Source organism: Mixophyes fleayi, chromosome 12 (genome assembly GCF_038048845.1).
Source record: "Mixophyes fleayi isolate aMixFle1 chromosome 12, aMixFle1.hap1, whole genome shotgun sequence".
In the NCBI taxonomy this organism is placed as follows: domain Eukaryota; kingdom Metazoa; phylum Chordata; class Amphibia; order Anura; family Limnodynastidae; genus Mixophyes; species Mixophyes fleayi.
Window position 1 is genome coordinate 60717000 of NC_134413.1, and position 19157 is coordinate 60736156.

A 19157-nucleotide genomic window follows, 5' to 3' on the forward strand; every position below is an offset into this window, starting at 1 on the left:
GGGGCTAACAAACAAACAGTGGGGCTAACAAACAAACAAACAGTGGGGCTAACAAACAAACAAACAGTGGGGCTAACAAACAAACAGTGGGGCTAACAAACAAACAGTGGAGGAAAAACAGTGGGGCTAACAAACAAACAAACAGTGGGGCTAACAAACAAACAGTGGGGCTAACAAACAGTGGTGCTAACAAACAAACAGTGGGGCTAACAAACAGTGGAGGAAAAACAGTGGGGCTAACAACCAGACAGTGGGGCTAACAACCAGACAGTGGGGCTAACAACCAGTGGGGCTAACAGTGTGGCTGTGGGGCTAATTTTGTGCATGTGTGGCCCCATGTTGCTATAGTGTACGTGCGTGTTTGGCCATGTTCATATAGTGTGCGCGAGCGCAGTATTTTAAATATAGCATGTGTGTGCGTGCGCGCAGTATTTTAATATAATATGTGAGAGAAGGGAGGATCTTAATATAGTGTGGGAGGTAGGCTATTTAATGGTGGAGTGTAGGTGGGGGCTAATTATTTAAGGTGAGGTGAAAGAACCTTTAATTTAATGCTGGGGTGGTTTAGGGCTATCAATTGAATATGGGGCTGATTTTGGGGAGAAGGGCTATTTATTGAATGTGAATATAAATTATTTATTGTCGGGATTGGTTGTGGAAAATGGCTATATTTATTACATTTTAATGCTATTTAATTTATTGCTGGGACTGTTTGGAGGGAGGGAAATATGTCTTGAGTAAATGGGTATACTGTTAATTTTATGTTGGGGCTGGTTGGAGGGAAATTGGTCTACTTAATTAATGTGAATATTATTATTGTGGGGACTGGAGGTAGGCCTAATTATAAAACGTGAGTGCTATTGTTTTAACATTGGGGCTGGTTGGAGTTTTCTAAATCTCATGTACCCATTTTTTTTTTCAAAATAGGGCATCCAATATTCCAGGTTCGAGACAAGAATGAACTGAGCTAAAGAAACCATCTGCTACAAGTGGTGAAAGTGACCAAGACAGGTAGGAGAGAGCAGGACAGTCTGCCAACTGTCCTGAATCTGGTAGGGCAGTCCTGAATTTGGATGACTGTCTCCCTTAGTCAGGATTTGGTCCGACTGCAAGGACAGTTGGGAGGTATGTCCCGCTTCACAACGTACTGCTTGTGAAGGCAACGCTGTGTGCTTCTAACAGTAGGGCCTGTGTATTTGTCTAAAATGTAATGTATTATTATAATGTATGTATCAATGCCCCATGTTGGCCACACCCACAACACAATGAGGTCACGCCGTGTTCAGCGCCACCGCTACGCGGCGGCACATATTTTCATTCCTGCTGGAACTGAGGTGGGCCTGTGTACCTTAAATGCCAGGGCTGATTTTTAGTCCCAGTCCGGCCCTGTCCTCAGCCCGTCACCACCACAATGCCCATTACTTTGTCAGACTTGGCGTAACCCTGTCTTTAACAGTGTAACAAACTTTTGGCAACATGAAAACAAATAATTTGACAAATAATAATGTATTTTCCTTTGATTGCTTTTTCACTGCATCCCAGGAATGTAATGGGCTTGGAAAATTACACATGTGTCACAGACTTTGTCTTGCTGGGCTTAACAGACCTCACAAAGCTCCAAGTCACCTTGTTTGTGTTTTTCTTGATGTTTTATATAATAAATGTGTTAGGTAATTTCTCTATCATGGTCATAACCATTATGGATCCCAACCTACACACTCCCATGTATTTCTTTTTGTGGAATTTGTCATTTCTTGACATCTGCTTTTCTTCTGTGTCTGTTCCAAAGATGCTCATTGATTTCATGACCCCAGAAAAGACCATTTCTTTCGCTGGCTGTATGTTACAAATACATTTCTTCCATTTCCTGGGTAGCACCGAAGTTATTCTCCTTACAGCAATGTCATATGACAGATATGTGGCTATAGGCAATCCTTTGCGTTATTCCATCATTATGAATAGTAGAGTTTGTCGATATTTGGCATTAAGTTCATGGATGTCTGGTTTTTTCCACTCTCTGTTACACACGCTGATGACTGCAAAGCTTCCGTTTTGTGGGCCAAACTTGGTGAAGCATTTTTTCTGTGATATTAAACCAGTGCTAAAGTTGGCTTGTACTGACACTTCTCTAAATTTGAAACTTCTCACAAGGGTCGCTGGAACAATAGCCACAACAACTTTACTATTTACTCTTCTTTCTTATATATTCATCAGCAAATATCTCCTAAAGATTAAGACAGCAGAAGGCCGAAAACGTGCATTCTCCACATGTAGTGCTCATCTTACAGTTGTCTTTCTCCTATATGGAACAGCTATTTTTACCTACTCCCGACCACCCACACAAGATTCTTTAGATGAAGATCGTGCTGCTGCCATTCTGTTTACTGTCATAACTCCAGCATTAAACCCAATTATATATACACTGAGGAACAAAGATATGAAGAAATCTATGAATAAATTTGTGAAGAATTTACAATTCAGACTTGCATACAAAAAATAGCAAGTTGTATAAGTTGACCACATTAAATAAACATTTAAGCTACAGATAATGACATTAATGTTTCTAAAAGCCTGTGTTTCCCCTGTTTATTATTAGCATTATTACATTGGTATACTGTACTGGTATATAGTTGACAAGGTTTGGAAAATATAATAGTCCATTATGTACACCCTTCATAAATTGCAATTGGGGTAATCCAAAGGAAGACAAAACAAAACCCAGCTGCAACAGTTATAAAATTAGCGTAATAGGGGTGAGAAACGTCACCATAAATAGTAATTTGATAAATTTCCTGTGTCAATCACAATCATAATACCCTCTTAATCATAACATATTAGCCTTTATTAATTTTAGCAACAGACAACCCATATGAATACCCACTGAAAAAACAGACCATGCATATTCCGACTAGAGATGGTCGGACTCGATACTCTCGCGCCTGTTCTGAATCCAAAACGAGGCAAAATATCATTGTGATGTTGTCAAATCTCGGATCTCACAAGTTTTGGAATCAATATACTCAAATACCTGCCTCCACGGCGATCTAGCGCCATTTGAGAGAGGGACAGAGAGGGGTTAGGTCACAGTATAGAGCAGGCAAAGTGATAGAGTAGAAATAGGAGGGTGGTAATTTTTCTGAATTTGCACTACAAAGTGTTTGGGGTCTCATATACACCCTTATAAAAGAGCTGATTTTTCTGAGTGCTGAAATCCTAATATAACACTGTATTTTTTTGAATTTGCACTACAAAGTGTAGGGTCTTATTAAAATGGATTCACAGCTGTACTCAGATGAGCAGGAGCAGCAAGCAGCTGCTGCCACCAGTCCTGATGGTAGTTATCCCTGTAAGTCATCTGGTAAAGCCTATGTAAAAGTACATAGCCTTTTGATGTCAGGGGAAAAAAAATAAATAATAACTTACTGTGCTTAAGAGAAAAAGATCTGTAATACAGGAAAAGTTAACTGCTGATAAAAAAAAATGCCAACATGCCATTCTACACACGCAGTGGCAAAGAAAGAATGAGGCCTTCGCCTTTCTCTATGAGTGGGAGATCTAAAAATGTTACCGAGTCTAAAAGTGGTGCACAACTACGGTTACGTGTGAAAGCCGAGCTGGAAGAAAACAGTAAAGCATTAGAGGAAAATGTATGCTCAAAATCACAAATGACACCAATCCCTGAGGAGACTCCATCCACGAGTGGTATGTGTAATCGTGACCATTCTGATAGTGTACCCATAAAGAAGGGCCCTTTCAGCATTTCTGCTGATGTGTGCCTGAACAGTCCGAGTGTAGCCAATGATACACCAATTGAGGATGCCACTTTGTAATTAAAGGGGATGAGGGGGATATTTGTGTAGCTGACGAGGGCGCTAATGAGGATTTTGATGAGGATGAGGTTGTTTGTGTAAGTCCTGCACCAGTGGAAGCAGTTCTGGCCTGTGACAAGAAGAAGGCCATTGTCATGCTTAGACATAAGACCAAAAAAGCCACTTCTTATGTGTGGAATTGTTTCTACTCAAATCCTGACAACAGTTGCCTATCCATTTGTAGTGTATGTAAAGCCACAGTCAGTCGAGGGAGGGACCTTAACCATTTTGGAACCTCATCCATGTTACGCCATTTGACGCGAGTTCATGGCAAGGTGTTAGGAAAAGCTAAAAAGTTATGGTAAAAAAATAACAACAAGCTAGGACCCTTCTCTTACCTACATCCCGACGCCTGCAATCTACATCCACAACACCGTCCTCATCAATATCCTCAGTAACGATCGGAGTTAGAACTGCATCCATCTTGGTAAGGCTCGATGACTCCTGCACTATAATTGATTCCTCTGAAGAATTCTTGAGCGTTAGTCCCACTGCTGCTATTGCTGCTGTTGATGGTGAATCTTCCTCCCATAAGCAGCCCAAGAAGGAGAGCACTAGTACTTTACAACAATTAACTGTGAAACAATCTTTTGCTTGAGGAAGCAAGTATAACAGCAGTCACCCAGTCGCAAAGCGGATCACAGACGCCATGGTGACTATGCTAGTGTTAGATCTGCATCCAATATCCACTATAAATGCAGCTAGTTTTTCACAGTTAATTGATGTTTTGTGTCCCTGTTACAAATTTCCATTGCGACACCATTTTTCAAGAAAAGCTATTCCTCACTGTACCAGAACGTTCATAAAAATGTACTAATTGGGCTCAAAAATGCCATTCTACCCACTGTACACTTAACCACAGATATGTGGACAAGTGGAAGTGGGCAAAGCAAAGATTAAATGACTGTGACAGCCCACTGGGTTGGTCATTCGTCTTCACAAGCAGGAACAGCAGCAGCATGTACACCACTACGTAACATTTGTCACAGGCAGGCTACTCTTTGTATCACCGGCTTCACTAACAGGCATACAGCTGATAATTTGTTACAAAAACTAAGGGATGTCATTGATACGTGGCTTATACCACTTGGACTCTCTCCAGGATATGTTATTTCTGATAACACCAACAATATTGTGCGAGCATTACAGTTGGGTGAATTCCATCACATTCCCTCACACAATAAACTTGGTGGTGCAGAGCTTCTTGAAAAATAACCGTGAGGTGTAGGAGATGCTTTCGGTGGCCCATAAAATTTCAGGACATTTCCGGCATTCTGTCTTAGCATGTAGGAGATTACAGCAGCTCCAAGAGCAGTTTAACTTGCCCTGCCACCAACTTAAGCAAGAGGTGGTAACTAGGTGGAATTCCACCCTGTACATGCCTCAGAGGATGGAGGAACATCGCAAAGCGATCCAAGCGTATTGCACAAGTCATGACATTGGGAAAGGAGGGGGGATGTATTTCATTCTTGCACAGTGGAGAATCCTTTCTGTGCTGTGCAAGGTGCTGAAACCATTTGAAGTTGTGACATGTGAAGTGAGTTCAGACTCTGCTAGCTTGAGCCAAGTCATTCCCTTAATTTGACTTTTGGAAAAGCAGCTTGACAAACTGAAGTAGGAGATGAAAGAAAGCAATTCCGCAAAGTATGTTGGCCTTGTAGATCAAGTACTTAATTCGCTTAATTTGCAATGATCCAAGAGTTATTAAAATCTTGAAGTCGGATCACTATGTTTTGGCGACTGTGCTTGATCCTAGGGTTAAGACCTACATCGATTCTTTGCTTCCAAATGACCGAGATCTGAACATTTGCAAGGAGCTCTTGGTCAGCAAGTTGACCGCTGAACTGGTCCTTGGCTTGACGACATCTCCTCCTTCAGTTTCTCAGGCAGCTGCTGCTCGTAATTGATCAATTGTACACGCTACCTCTCCTAAATGTGGGTGACATTGTTATCTTGTTTATTGAGGGCCGAAAGAAAATAAGCACTTCAGACATAAAAGTGGCACTCCTTGTGGATGAACTGCTTGGCTTGATCAATTGTACATGCTACATCTCCTAAAATTGAATGGAAATCACTGGAAATTAGTGTTAGTGAGGTCAATAATAATGTAGGTATAAAATAATAACAAAATTGTGTGATTTTACCCCAAAAAATGAAATTTAGTAAAAAATAGCTAAACAAAACCAAAACACGTAAGGGCGGTTTTGGCAAAACCAAAACGAAAGCCAAAACCCGAAGCTAATCCAGATCCAAAACCGAAACCAAAACCAGTGAGCATCTCTAATTCCGACCAATCCAAACACACTGACAGCAAAACACAAGGTTCAGAAACATTTAATTAAAACTATTTGTTTTTTTACAAAGGACACACCAATAGTAGACAGAATAGGACAGGCCTAGCCAACCTGTGGCTCTCCAGGTTTTGTGAAACTACAAGTCCTAGCATGCCCTGCCAGCTATCGGTTGGCTATCTTTTGGCAGAGCATGCTGGGGCTTGTAGTCTCACAACATCTGGAAATCCACAGTTAGGCCAAGCTTGGAATAGGACCTCTACGCCTAACATTTACACAAAGATAAAAATGAGAATCAGAGAATGCAATGGGAAAACAGAAGTAAAAGTAAAAATCCATTATTAATTAAAATAAAACAAAGACAAATCAGACAATTTCACCTTTAGCATTAGATGCCTTAACACACAACAATTAACAATTAAGCATACGTAAAAAGGGGCTTAGCTTTGCAACAACAGTATACACATCAAGCTTTGATGCATACATTGATATTAAGTGAATTCTGTAGAAAGCTGATGCAGAAAATATTCTTCACAAAAACAGCCCTAGAAAAACAACTTTATGGGCAAAACCAAATACATAGAATAAGCCAAAGTCTTATATTTGATCCCCATGCATACAAATAGCTTGCCTATGACCAGGGCCGGACTGGGACTAAAAATCAGCCCTGGCATTTATATCGCACAGGCCCACCTCTGTTCATGAGCAGGGAAAAAAACGTGCGCTGCTGCGCCGCCAAGGGCGTGGCTACATTATGTTGGGGGCGTGGTCAAAATGGTGTGTTGATACATACATTATAATAAAACAATACATATATCAGGCCCTCCCCATTCACATCACACCACCCCTTCAGACACATTATGACACCCCCAGTCCACTGTACCTATCTATGCTTCTGATCCGTCAGGGTGGGAACTTTCTCTTAGTCTCACGAGATTAATAAATCTCATGAGACTTAGAGCTCCTCAGCTTGCTCTGCAGTCTGTGCCCTGTCCGGGACTGGGAGCACAGATTCCTCCTGCTGACCAGAACTGGATAAGGCTCGGGGGGCCAGGACACTTAAGGCAGGGGGGCTCCTATGATGCAATTTGGCTATTAGACACATTTTCGACAAATACATAGGCAATACTGTGTGCACTACTGTTAGGTGCACGGAGTTCTACCTTCACAAGCAGCACAGTGTGAAGCAGGACATATCTCCCAACTGTTCTTGTAGTCAGACCAAATCCTGACTAAGCGGGACAGTCACCCACCAAATTCAGGACAGTTGGCAGACAGTCCTGGTCTCTCCTACCTGTCTTGTCATGGTCACCACTTGTGGCTGCTGGTGTCTTTAGATCCGTTGCTGCTTGTCTGGATCCTGGGATGTTGGATGGCCTATTTGGAAAAAAAATGAGTACATTAAATTTAGAAAACTTCAACCAGCACCGCTGTTAAATTAATATAGCACCCACATTTGAAAATTAGGCCTCCCTCCAGCCTCAACATTAAAATACTAGTACTTACATTTGATAAATTCATCTATTTCCCTCCAACTAACCCTGACATTAAATTAATAATATTCCCATTTAATAAATAAACCTATTTCCCTCCCTCCAAACGACCCAAGCTAGAAATTGACATTCAATTAACAGCGCCCAAACCACGCCAGCATTAAATTAAAAATCCAATCAATTTAAAATCAACTCCAATTCATCTTAAATTGATAGGCCCCACTATTAAATTAAATTGCCCCACCATCACCCCACAAATAAAATAGCACCCAATAATTAGCCCCCCACCTGCAATTCACCATTAGATTAATAGCCTACCTCTCACATTATATTAAGACCCCCCCCCTGACACTCACACATTATAGTCATACACCGGCCCTCACACACACATTATAGTCATACACCAGGCCCCCACACACACATTATAGTCATACACCGGCTCCCACACACACACACATTATAGTCATACACCGGCCCCCACACACACACACATTATAGTCATACACCGGCCCCCACACACACATTATAGTCGCACCGGCCCCCCCCACACACACACACACATACTATAGTTACACTGTCACACACAAAACATACCCTGTCACAAACAAAACATACTATAGTTACACTATCACACATAAAACATACTTTAGATGCACTGTCCCACATATAACACTCTTTAGATGCACTGTCCCACATTAAACACTCTTTAGATGCACTGTCACACATTAAACACTCTTTAGATGCACTGTCCCACATTAAACACTCTTTAGATGCACTGTCCCACATTAAACACTCTTTAGATGCACTGTCCCACATTAAACACTCTTTAGATGCACTGTCCCACATTAAACACTCTTTAGATGCACTGTCCCACATAAAACACTCTTTAAATGCACTGTCCCACATAAAACACTCTTTAGATGCACTGTCCCACATAAAACACTCTTTAGATGCACTGTCCCACATAAAACACTCTTTAGATGCACTGTCACACAAACTACCCTCCCTCACCTTGTTTGCTCTGCTCCGCGGCGCGCTCTGTAGTCTCCTTTAACACATGGGACGGCACCGATCACATTGTGCGCATCCCATGTGACACTGATCGCCGAGAGCTTCATAGGGGAGGAGGGGAGGAGGGGAGGCGCAGCAACAAGGAAGTTAGTGTAGGGCCGGCCCCATTGCTCAGCGCACAGGCTGTCATGCTGGAATTCGTCATGACAGTCTGTGTGCTGAGCAGTGGGGTCGGCCAGCTAGTAACCGGCCCATCTGGTCATCGGCCCTTCTGGCATTTGCCAGAACTGCCAGATGGCCAGTCCGGCCCTGCCTATGACAAAACTATCACATTTATTTCAGAACTAGAAAACATACTAGTAGAAGGAACAGCAAACAACATCCTCAACCAAGAATTTCAGTACCTACAAACCCAACAACCAAAATTAGACTTCTAATTATTGATCAAGGCTATTCAAATTTATGAAAGGTTTAACTCAATGATCCTGTATCTTCTTTCAACCCAACTAACTACAGTGGGTCTGATGCTGACTTGGATGCACATGAAAATGGTGTATTTACACATATATGCTCAGGTAGATGTATATTAAGATCCGTTCAGCTATCTTTTATGAATCATATATTGAAAAAAAGAGAAAGAAGTGTGTTTTTCTTGAGGCACTCTAATGTGAAGATTATAGATAAAAGCTTGGTCTTTATTATAATCTATTAAAATCGAAACATTCATATGAAAATTCTTCATATCACAATTAAAGAAACTTGGCGAAATATTAAAAAATTATAAACAAATAATGACCAGGATAATTCACTGTTGAGATAGGTAGTGCTAAACTATCTAGCTATGACGCTGTTCCAAATCTTAATTGCGTATTTATTAGATATTGATTCTTTTAATAAATGTATAGATACAAATATTTTGTTCTCTTTTTCTTGTTGTCTCAGAGACCTTTGTTGAATAATTAAAAAATCATCAATCCATAATGAGTCAACCATTCTTAAATTGTGAATGATCTCTTTCACCATACTATCAAGTAGAATATATGTAAAGACTGCATGCAGGATTAGTATCCCTAATAAGGTGTTATTATATTTTACATATATTAGGTAGAGAATTCTTCCTCCATATTATAAAATTAAAACATATATAGAGACTACATTTGGGATTAATATCCCTAATGATATGCCTTTCTTATGGTTCACATATATAAGATAACCGATTCCCTCAGAGTCAGTATGTTAACACCTATATACTTTATGTCCTCAGGTGCTTAATTATATTCATATGAGGATAGGGTTATTCCTCTTGATTCTTATTTTTCTATTCCAAGAACAATAGGTATTCTCAAGACTATCCCCTTTGTTACTTGAAATACCCCATAGGAATTAAAATATATGGCTCATAGGGGCGTATTCAATTGTCGGCGGAAACGCCGAAAATCCTGCGGTCCGCGCACTATTACCGTTATTGCAGTAATAGTGCGTGGAAAAACCGTTACTACAGTAATTTTCTCGCTGGCTTTTAGCTCGCAGCTCCCTGAGGCGCAAGCTGAAATCCAGCTAACTACTACCGTAATATCGGTAGTAGTTTTTACGTGGCGGGATCTCAGAACAATTGAATTCGCCCCATAGGGGGGTATTCAATTGTTAGTGAAAAACGAACGCTCGAAAAATATTACCGTTAATACGGTAATATGCGCGTAAATACCGTTAATACGGTAGTTTACTCGCTGAATTTCATCTCGCAGCTCAGGGAGCTGCGAGATGAAATTCAGTGAGTAATTACCGTATTATCGCTAATATTTTTCGAGCGCTCGTTTTCCGGGGATCTCGCTAACAATTAAATACCCCCCATAGGGGGGTATTCAATTGTTAGCGTTGACGCTAAAAAACGAGCGCTCAAAAAATATTACCGTTTATACGGTAATATTGCGCGCGAAAAGCGTTAATACTGTAGTTTACTTGCGGAATTTCAAATTCCGCTAGTAATTACCGTATTAACGCTAAGATTTTTTGAGCGCTCGTTTGAGAGTGTTAACGCTAACAATTGAATACGCCCCATAGAGTCTAATGAATTAGGCACATTGGTTCGATATGTGCAGATATAGTTCAAATCGAGCATCATTCTGTAGTTTCCTGCCCCTGTTATTAGTCTCATTTGCTGATCTCTGTCTCTGTAAATATCACACTAATTAACTTATTCTAGGGCTTGCTGGATTGATTATTAGAGGATTTTAAAATCTGAGTACATGGAACAGAGGGCGCGGTGTCCACCGACACGCGTTTCGCTATAAGGCTTTAACGAGGCAAGCCGATGGCAAATATTGATTGGCTTTTTATAGGGGTAAACATGCCCACAAAGTATGTCGTCATGTATAGCAACGTTGTTAGCAACCATTTTCGATATGAAATGACAGACGGCCTTTTCATCCTATCAAATGGTTTGCTTACTGGAGAGGGAACCGTGACGGTAATCTATTTATTTTTAAAAATGGCAAAAAGTTACTATCATTCAAAAGGATTCCCTTAGTGAATAAGTGAATAATCAACTGAAGCTTTAATTCAGACAAATCCGCAAGGCACTCATATCTAAATCTCTCTGGATTGTATCTTTTAAATGCTGTGACTACAAAACTTATTTAGACTAAGTTACACTATTAATAACATAAAAATAAAGGTCACATTAATAATGTCCTGAGAATATAAAAATGAACAACCAATTAATTAATTTAGACTGTAAGCTCCAATGGGGCAGGGACTAATGTGAATGAGTTCTCTGTACAGCGCTGCGGAATTAGTGGCGCTATATAAATAAATGGTGATGATAATGATGATGATTAATGGTAAACTGTAATGTGACAATCTTGCAAATATTGAATAAATCTGAATTAATTTATTAGTAATAATGAAGAATGTCTAAACATATTCAGAGATCTAACAGTCTGGAAAAGCAGGGAAACTACAGACCATAAAATCAGTTACCTTAACAGTATCATCTGCTATAAATGTATCAACTAAAAAATCCAATTTCAGAGAGATGTATCCTAATACACTAACTATTTAATGGTGTGGTATAAAAAAATATAATAATCCTCACCATAGAATGACTAACAAATGTTACGTTTCAGATTAATAAACTAACAAGGTATTTTATTAATCCCTCCTAATACTACTAAGTACAATCTGAAATTTGATATAACCTACGGAATTAAAAATTAAAACTAAACACAACAATAATAGATGAACCCTGAAAGGGATATCTTAACACAAATAATTCATCATCAAACCATTTTGGAATAAACTCAGAAATCAATATCGGTGGTGGTAAGCAACTATACATGAGAAATGAAAACAGTTCCAGCTAAAGGGTGAAACAACACTGTAACTATGCTGAGAGATTAAAAGGTGAAATACAAATTTCAGACAGTGTACACTATATGGACAAGGGTATTTGGCCACACCTGTAAATTATTAAATTGAGGTGTTTCAATCAGACCTGTTGCCAGAAATGTATAAAATCAAGCACCTAGCCATGCAGTCTTCATTTGCAAACATTTGTGATACAAAATGGGTCATTCTGAAGAGCTCATTGACTTCAAGCATAGTACTGTGATAGGATGCCACCTTTGCCATAAGACAGTTTGTGAAATTTCATCCCTGCTGAATATTCCACAGCCAACTCTAAGTGATATTATTAGAAAGTGGAATCATTTAGAAACAACAGCAACTCAGCCACAAAGCGGAAATCCACATAAAATCACAGAGCATGTTCAACGACTGCTAAAGTGCAAGGTGCGTAAATGTCATTATCGCTCTGCTGATTCCATAGCTGAAGAGTTCTGAACTTTCAATGGCATTAATTTAAGCACAAAAACTCTCCAGTGTGGACCTATTAAGAATGACCCCCCCCCACCCACTGCAGAGACTTTGGGCTAGATTTACTAAGCTGCGGGTTTGAAACAGTGGGGATGTTGCCTATAGCAACCAATCAGATTCTAGCTTTCATTTATTTAGTGCCTTCTACAAAATGATAGCTAGAATCTGATTGGTTGCTATAGGCAACATCCCCACTTTTTCAAAACCGCAGCTTAGTAAATCTAGCCCTTTGTCTCTCTCTTCTTGCAGTTGTCAGTTTAACCTCACATGAAGAAAAAGTAGACTTTACTGACCTCAAAAATTGCATTTGCATAACTTCCTCAGGTCCATCATCCCACTAAACTGCATATTATTGATGATTCTATTGTGCAACACTCCTCTAACATGTTAAACATAAAATTACTGTAAATATAATAAAGACTCGACACATATGTACTTTTGGCAAAATAGGTCACAGTTTATTAAATATGTTGGTGGAGGAGAAAACGCGACAGCTAATTCAACTAAATACTGAATCCAAAGGAGTGAGTGGCCTAAATGGTGCTGCTTCCACTCTACCAAAGATTTTTCCCTTATCCAATGGCCGGCATTAAATCTGGCATCAGAGTGATAACAATCACACTAGTCTCACAATTGCAAAGCCCCTACAAAGCCGGTCAAGGGAACCCTACCCAAAGGAACAAAGAGACACTTTTACCTCGAAGGGGGCAGTGATCTGCGGCCAATCAGCGATAGCACAGTATGTATTAGCCGCTGATCACAGTGTTTTCCTGCCAACTGTGTCTGCTCTGTGTGGAGGAGGTTAGACAAAGTGAAAAATAGCACGACAGTAAATCACATATGAAAGGGAGGGAGGGAAGCTGATCTGACGAAATAGGCATAACATGCGGCATGGGGAGTTTATATGAAAACCTATAAAACCTCCCTTAGGATCCTATTGGCTGAAGGGAGGCTGCCAGTAAAACTTAACCCATGATAGTAAGAGACTTGAGTATAAAATGCACAAACTTAATGTGCCTGATTCATAAAGGAAAGTAAGTAAAAAAAATTAGTACATTTTCTCCTGGACAAAACCATGTTACAATGCAAGGGGTGCAAATTAGTTTATTATTTTGCACATAAGATAATTACTGGCTGTTTTTTCATGTAGCACACAAATACTTGATAGCTTTATTTGTACACTGAAATTTTAAGTTGATCTAGAACATGCCTTACCCCAACTATAAATCTGCCATCACACTTTAAATTTAAAATCCCCTTCAATGCAACATGGTTTTGCCAAGGTGCAAAGTTACTCATTTTTGTCATTTACTTTCCTTAATGAATCAGGCCCAATGAGTTTAAGTGCTTTCGGCTTTATAGCCTCTCTTCTCATAATGTCATCTATTGATAATAGTTATAAGATACAATTTTTTTGTAGGAAAGGCATAAATTGTAAGCTTGCGAGCAGGGCCTTCTCACCTCTTTGTCTGTTTTACCCAGTTTGTTTATTAGTTTACTATATTTGTCCCCGATTGTAAAGCGCTACGGAATATGTTGGCGCTATATAAATAAATGATGATGATGATGATGATGATAAATTACATTGTTTAAAGCTTGTTAATGAATTTGCAATTGCCACCTCATGTGATAAGGAAATCCACAGCTGGATCAGTCTTAATTGATTTCACAATTTATGGCCCCTTGTCTTTTTCATGATCCTAAGTAAAAAAAAAAAAATGAGTCTTTACCGCTGTTCCCTGGTACCGTGTGCTGCTACTCAGCTTTCTGACAGCTAGTATCTCTAAACCATTTTCCATTTCAGATTTCACAACTGTATTCCTTCCAAGATGTAAAACTGGGTACACACTACAGAAAATTACTGCAGATGCAATTTCTGTAGAGATTTTAACAAACCACTGAAAATCCCGATTAGCATGCAGATTATTATACACACCTACATGGTTTACCTTCAGATCTGTGCTCTTCATCTGTCATAACCATCTGCTAAAAGATCGTGCACATACAATAGAGATTTGCCAACACTGCTGGTCGTGAGTGCATACACACTTCTACATTTGTTCAACATTGCTCCATTGTCTCTTCTGCTGTGCTGGAGCCCTGAAGCCTATCACAATTCCAGGGAAATCAATAGTGGCTCATCCAGTCTCTTATTGTCTTAATCCTCATTGATGAAGAGAGCGTCCTTGTTTTAACCCCTTACATGATTTTATAATGTAGAAGGTATTGTAAACAACCCAGACTTTCTCTTTTCCCTGTAAGGTGGTGCTTGGCCAGGACATAGAGGAGCATCCACGGGAATATATGCGACCCCCTTGTCTATATTTAAGAACTGGGTGGGTTTGTGTCCATATAGCATCACCGGATGGATGAACAATTGCCTGGGTATCCACAGTCTACAACTAGCTGGCTGCTGTCTGCACTCTAAACAGCAGGGAACCAATCAGAAAGCTCCTGTTGAACCATGCCCCCTTTCTGCTGATTTGCTGCAGTGTAATAATGTGAACACAGTGCACTGATTATCTGGCTGATCAAGAATTGCCCCAGCAACCGAGCAGTTGAGAGAACAGCTCAGGATCCAGACACCTGGGCAAACTCCTCTTTGTTCACTTTCTCCTGCTCAGCTGTCTGTACTGCCAAATTTTCTGCATAGCATAACATGAACCCTGAAGTCCTGTGTTTGCATTGTGTAATAGAAACTGCAAATAATTTTGTCTCTCTACTATTTCAACAATGGTGTCTCAATGTTTCAATATGTTCAAAACAGAACTTCTTATCTTTTCTCCCCCCAGATTGACCACCTTTCTTCTCCATAAACAACACCATAATTTCCTCAGTTTCCCTAGTCCACTGACTTGGTTTCACACTTAACTCTGCTCTTTGCTTGACTCCTCACAACTAGTCTCTCTCACAGGCCTGTCAAGTCCACATTCAAAATGTTGCTAGAATACACCCGTTTCTCGCTGAATATGCATCCTAAACTTATTTCACTTCTCAGTTTGACTACTGTAATCTCCTCCTAACAGACAATTCCCTCACTCATCTATCTATGCTTCAATCAATCCTAAATGCCAAAATAAGATCGATCTGTTAAATGCATGTTCCCTGATGTGATCTCCCAATACATTTTTTTAAATTTTTTATATAAAAAAAGTACACATCTACTTTGCCAGTTCTCTGCTGAAGTGATTCTGAACCCAGATATTCTACCAGGGGTCCTCAACTAGCACATAAGACTATCCGTGTGCAAACATAGTTCCACCGCCAAATCCTTAACAGACTTGACTTCTGAGAGACTTGCCCGACAGAGGGGGATGGAGAAGCCTGATCAGTGGCACATGTAATAAGGAGGATGATCCCTGTAGAGGGGCCAGCCATCATGAAGCAGTCTAATGTCAGACTGGTCTATGGGCAATTCAACCCTGATCATATATAAATAAGCACTTACATATTGCAATAATGGGCATCCTTCAGACTGGTGACTACCAAGTGATGTGAACACAAAATTAAAATTCCATTCTTACCATCAAATGGCTCTATGTGTCCTGTGCATATGGCTCTATTTTTTTTGTTACTTCTGTAATCATTATAAATCAGGAAAGCATTTCCGTGACAACTGTTATCTGTAAGTTTTCTGGTACTGACCGCTTACCCCTACCCCTATCTTTAGTTGTGCATAAATCAAATTATACAAGTTCTTGGAACAGTAAGTGATCAAACGGGAGTGGATCTTTCTTGGAAGTTTGTTGGAAAAAAATATGTTTTATAGATTCCAAGAAATAAAGTTCTATATTAAACAAGCAAGGTGGTCTCATCCAGTTGATGGTCCTGGGGTTCCAGTACTGTCTAGTCTGTTGTCAGAGCTGGAGGTGCTGCTTCCTGGGTCAATATCTGGTGCTCAGATGGCTTAACTTGGCTAGGTCCTTGTTCGGTGTGATGCAGCAGGGTTCATCACCAGATTGATAGTGATTTCATTTGTTTATATGTTGTAAACTCAAATATACTTTGTTATACTAATGTCATATATTATTGTTCTTGTGTTGATTCAAATAAAAAGAAGTTAAAACTAAAAACATTGCAGGAGGTCAGATGAAAGGGTGTTTCTGACAACATCATCCACAATATTTCCAATGCTGTCTGTCTGTCTGTTTGTTTAGAAATGTAGCTTTTCCATTCATCTGAATGGGCTTTCCATCCAGCACAACCTGTAAGTTGCAATAGTTGATGTGCTCAAATTAATTACTATTATGCTATTACATTTCAGCTACACTTTGCAACAGCAACTAAGGGTGGGAAGTGTGTACGACCAGCTAAATACGACCAGCTAATATCAGCGCCTTGAGGTTAAACTGCTGTGTACACTACTGGAAAGGATGAAGAATACTCTATACATCAGTGTGTTGGTAAAACATCTCTGTGATTTCAGCTATGTGATTAACTTTATCATTCACCAAGTGCCCATTTGAGCATTACTAACAGACTAAGTAGCTCTGCAGCGATTAAGTGCAGTTTTCAAATCTCAAGTTGCCTGGCTCAGCACAGTGAATATTCTATGTTATCATGATATGGCCCAATTTATTCCACAGAGTCTGACATAATTGTACAGATATGACATACGTGAAAACAGTAGCAGAATACTAAAGGCATGGCTGCAATCAACAGAACAATCACATGGCATACCAACAAATTCGGCATAAGACGTGAGATACATGAAAACAGTAATATTATTAATAACAGAATAATAAATGCACGGATGCAATGGACCAGAAAAATCACATGGTATAGAGAAAAATTTCAGCATGGAAACGGAACGATCACAAGAAACTTATTTTAATATTGCTGTATGCCCTTCTCCCTATGTATGATTGAATAACACTATGGGGTATATTTACTAAGCTGCGGGTTTGAAAAAGTGGGGATGTTGCCTATAGCAACCAATCAGATTCTAGCTTTCATCTATTTAGTACTTTCTACAAAATGACAGCTAGAATCTGATTGGTTGCTATAGGCAACATCCCCACTTTTTCAAACCCACAGCTTAGTAAATCTAGACCTATGTCTTGATTATATATACAGCACTCTAATCCATTTTAAATGTCCCAGCACATATTTTAGTGCTCTGAATAAATTAGTAGAGACGCAATGTATCGAATTTTATCAATGACTTTTATCAATGACAAAATACAATCAAGCAGCAAACATGTTAAACACTATTGTAGAAAGTACCAAATAATCAATCTCAGCAATTAAAAATATGTAATATTATTGTCTAGTTCATTTCAACCTAAAAACATAATCTGAATTCAAAATTACTAGGAGTCCTTTCTCAATTTAAGAAAATTAGCTGCATCAGAGTCAGGATCTTTTAAACACCGTGGAGTTTAGCATGGCGTAAGTTGAAGGAATTTGGTCTTCACATGCTCACACATGTGAGGGGGAGGGAAGGTGTGTTATAGTGTAGACAAAGCATAGTAAGGGCGTGGTCATGCAAATGCATCCAATGCAAGCCATCAGTTGCATTTATATAAACATGCTAGGAGGCATATATTTTGCAACTACTACAGGGCAAATGCAAATACCTGCAGAATAATGATGCAGGCACCATGATCTTACAAATAGAATTAGAGATGATCACTGACCACCATGTTCTGGTTTTGGTTTTGGATCTGGATTAACTTTGTGTTTTGATTTTGGTTTTGGCAAAACCGCTCTTGCCTGTTTTGGTTTTGGTTTTGGATCCCTATTTTTTTCTAAAATTCCAACTTATTTTGCTAAAATCACATGATTTTGCATTTTTTTCAACTACATTATTAGTAACCTCAAAAACACTAATTTCAAGTCATTTGCAGTCAATTTGGACCATCTCACAGGTCACAATATTATTTTCATACACTTTCAAACAAAGACTGCAGCGACCTGGCTTGATGCTAAGCGACAGAGTAATGACTCAAACACACGGCAGTTCCTAGCACATCTAGGAAACATTGTCACACAGCAGTGGCAGAAAATAAAAGTGGTGCAAGATGGAATTGTCCTTGGATCATGAAATCAGTTATGGTTCATTTGATAGCTCCACTGTTCCTAGGATAACTGCGGTAATTCTGCAGCTAATACATGGCGATGAGCGCTGACCCCTCCTCCCGGGATGCATACTTTTATCAGACCCAGACCAATCCAGGGTGCCAGACCATGCACTAAAAGGAGCCATTGTAGTTCATAGCAAAATGCAAGTTCATCGCTGAGCTTTGAATTAGCCCCAAATCCCTAAAAATTATAATATAGTTAGGTACCTTTGACGTAAAGTGCAGACTGCAAACATTTTGTGCAATACTGATGAAACAGCAGCAAAGTAGAAGGTAATACATATACACGTCTATTTAGACATCCATACATACATACATACATACAATACTTCTTCAAGCACCGTTGTTCTTTGCTAATAAAACTGTTGACTTTATACTGTTCAAAAAAAAATTAAATCGTCCTCCACCATTCTTGGAAATTGATAGCTGATAATTAGGTGGAGTTACAGCAGAGGTGTCACTAATTCTGGTCAATTCTTTTACAGTAGACAAGACCAGGGGGTAAATGTATGAAGCCCTGGGTTCTTCAACACCCGC

At 39.5% G+C, this 19157-nt stretch overlaps 1 protein-coding gene across 1 annotated transcript; it reads left to right on the forward strand.

Moving 5' to 3' along the window:
* Nucleotides 1-1549: 1549 nt before the first annotated feature.
* On the forward strand, nt 1550-2500 carry LOC142108280 (olfactory receptor 12D1-like). Its single transcript, XM_075191918.1, has one exon. The coding sequence runs from the start codon at nt 1550-1552 to the stop codon at nt 2498-2500; it is 951 nt and encodes a 316-aa protein (XP_075048019.1).
* The last annotated feature ends 16657 nt before the right edge of the window (nt 2501-19157 follow it).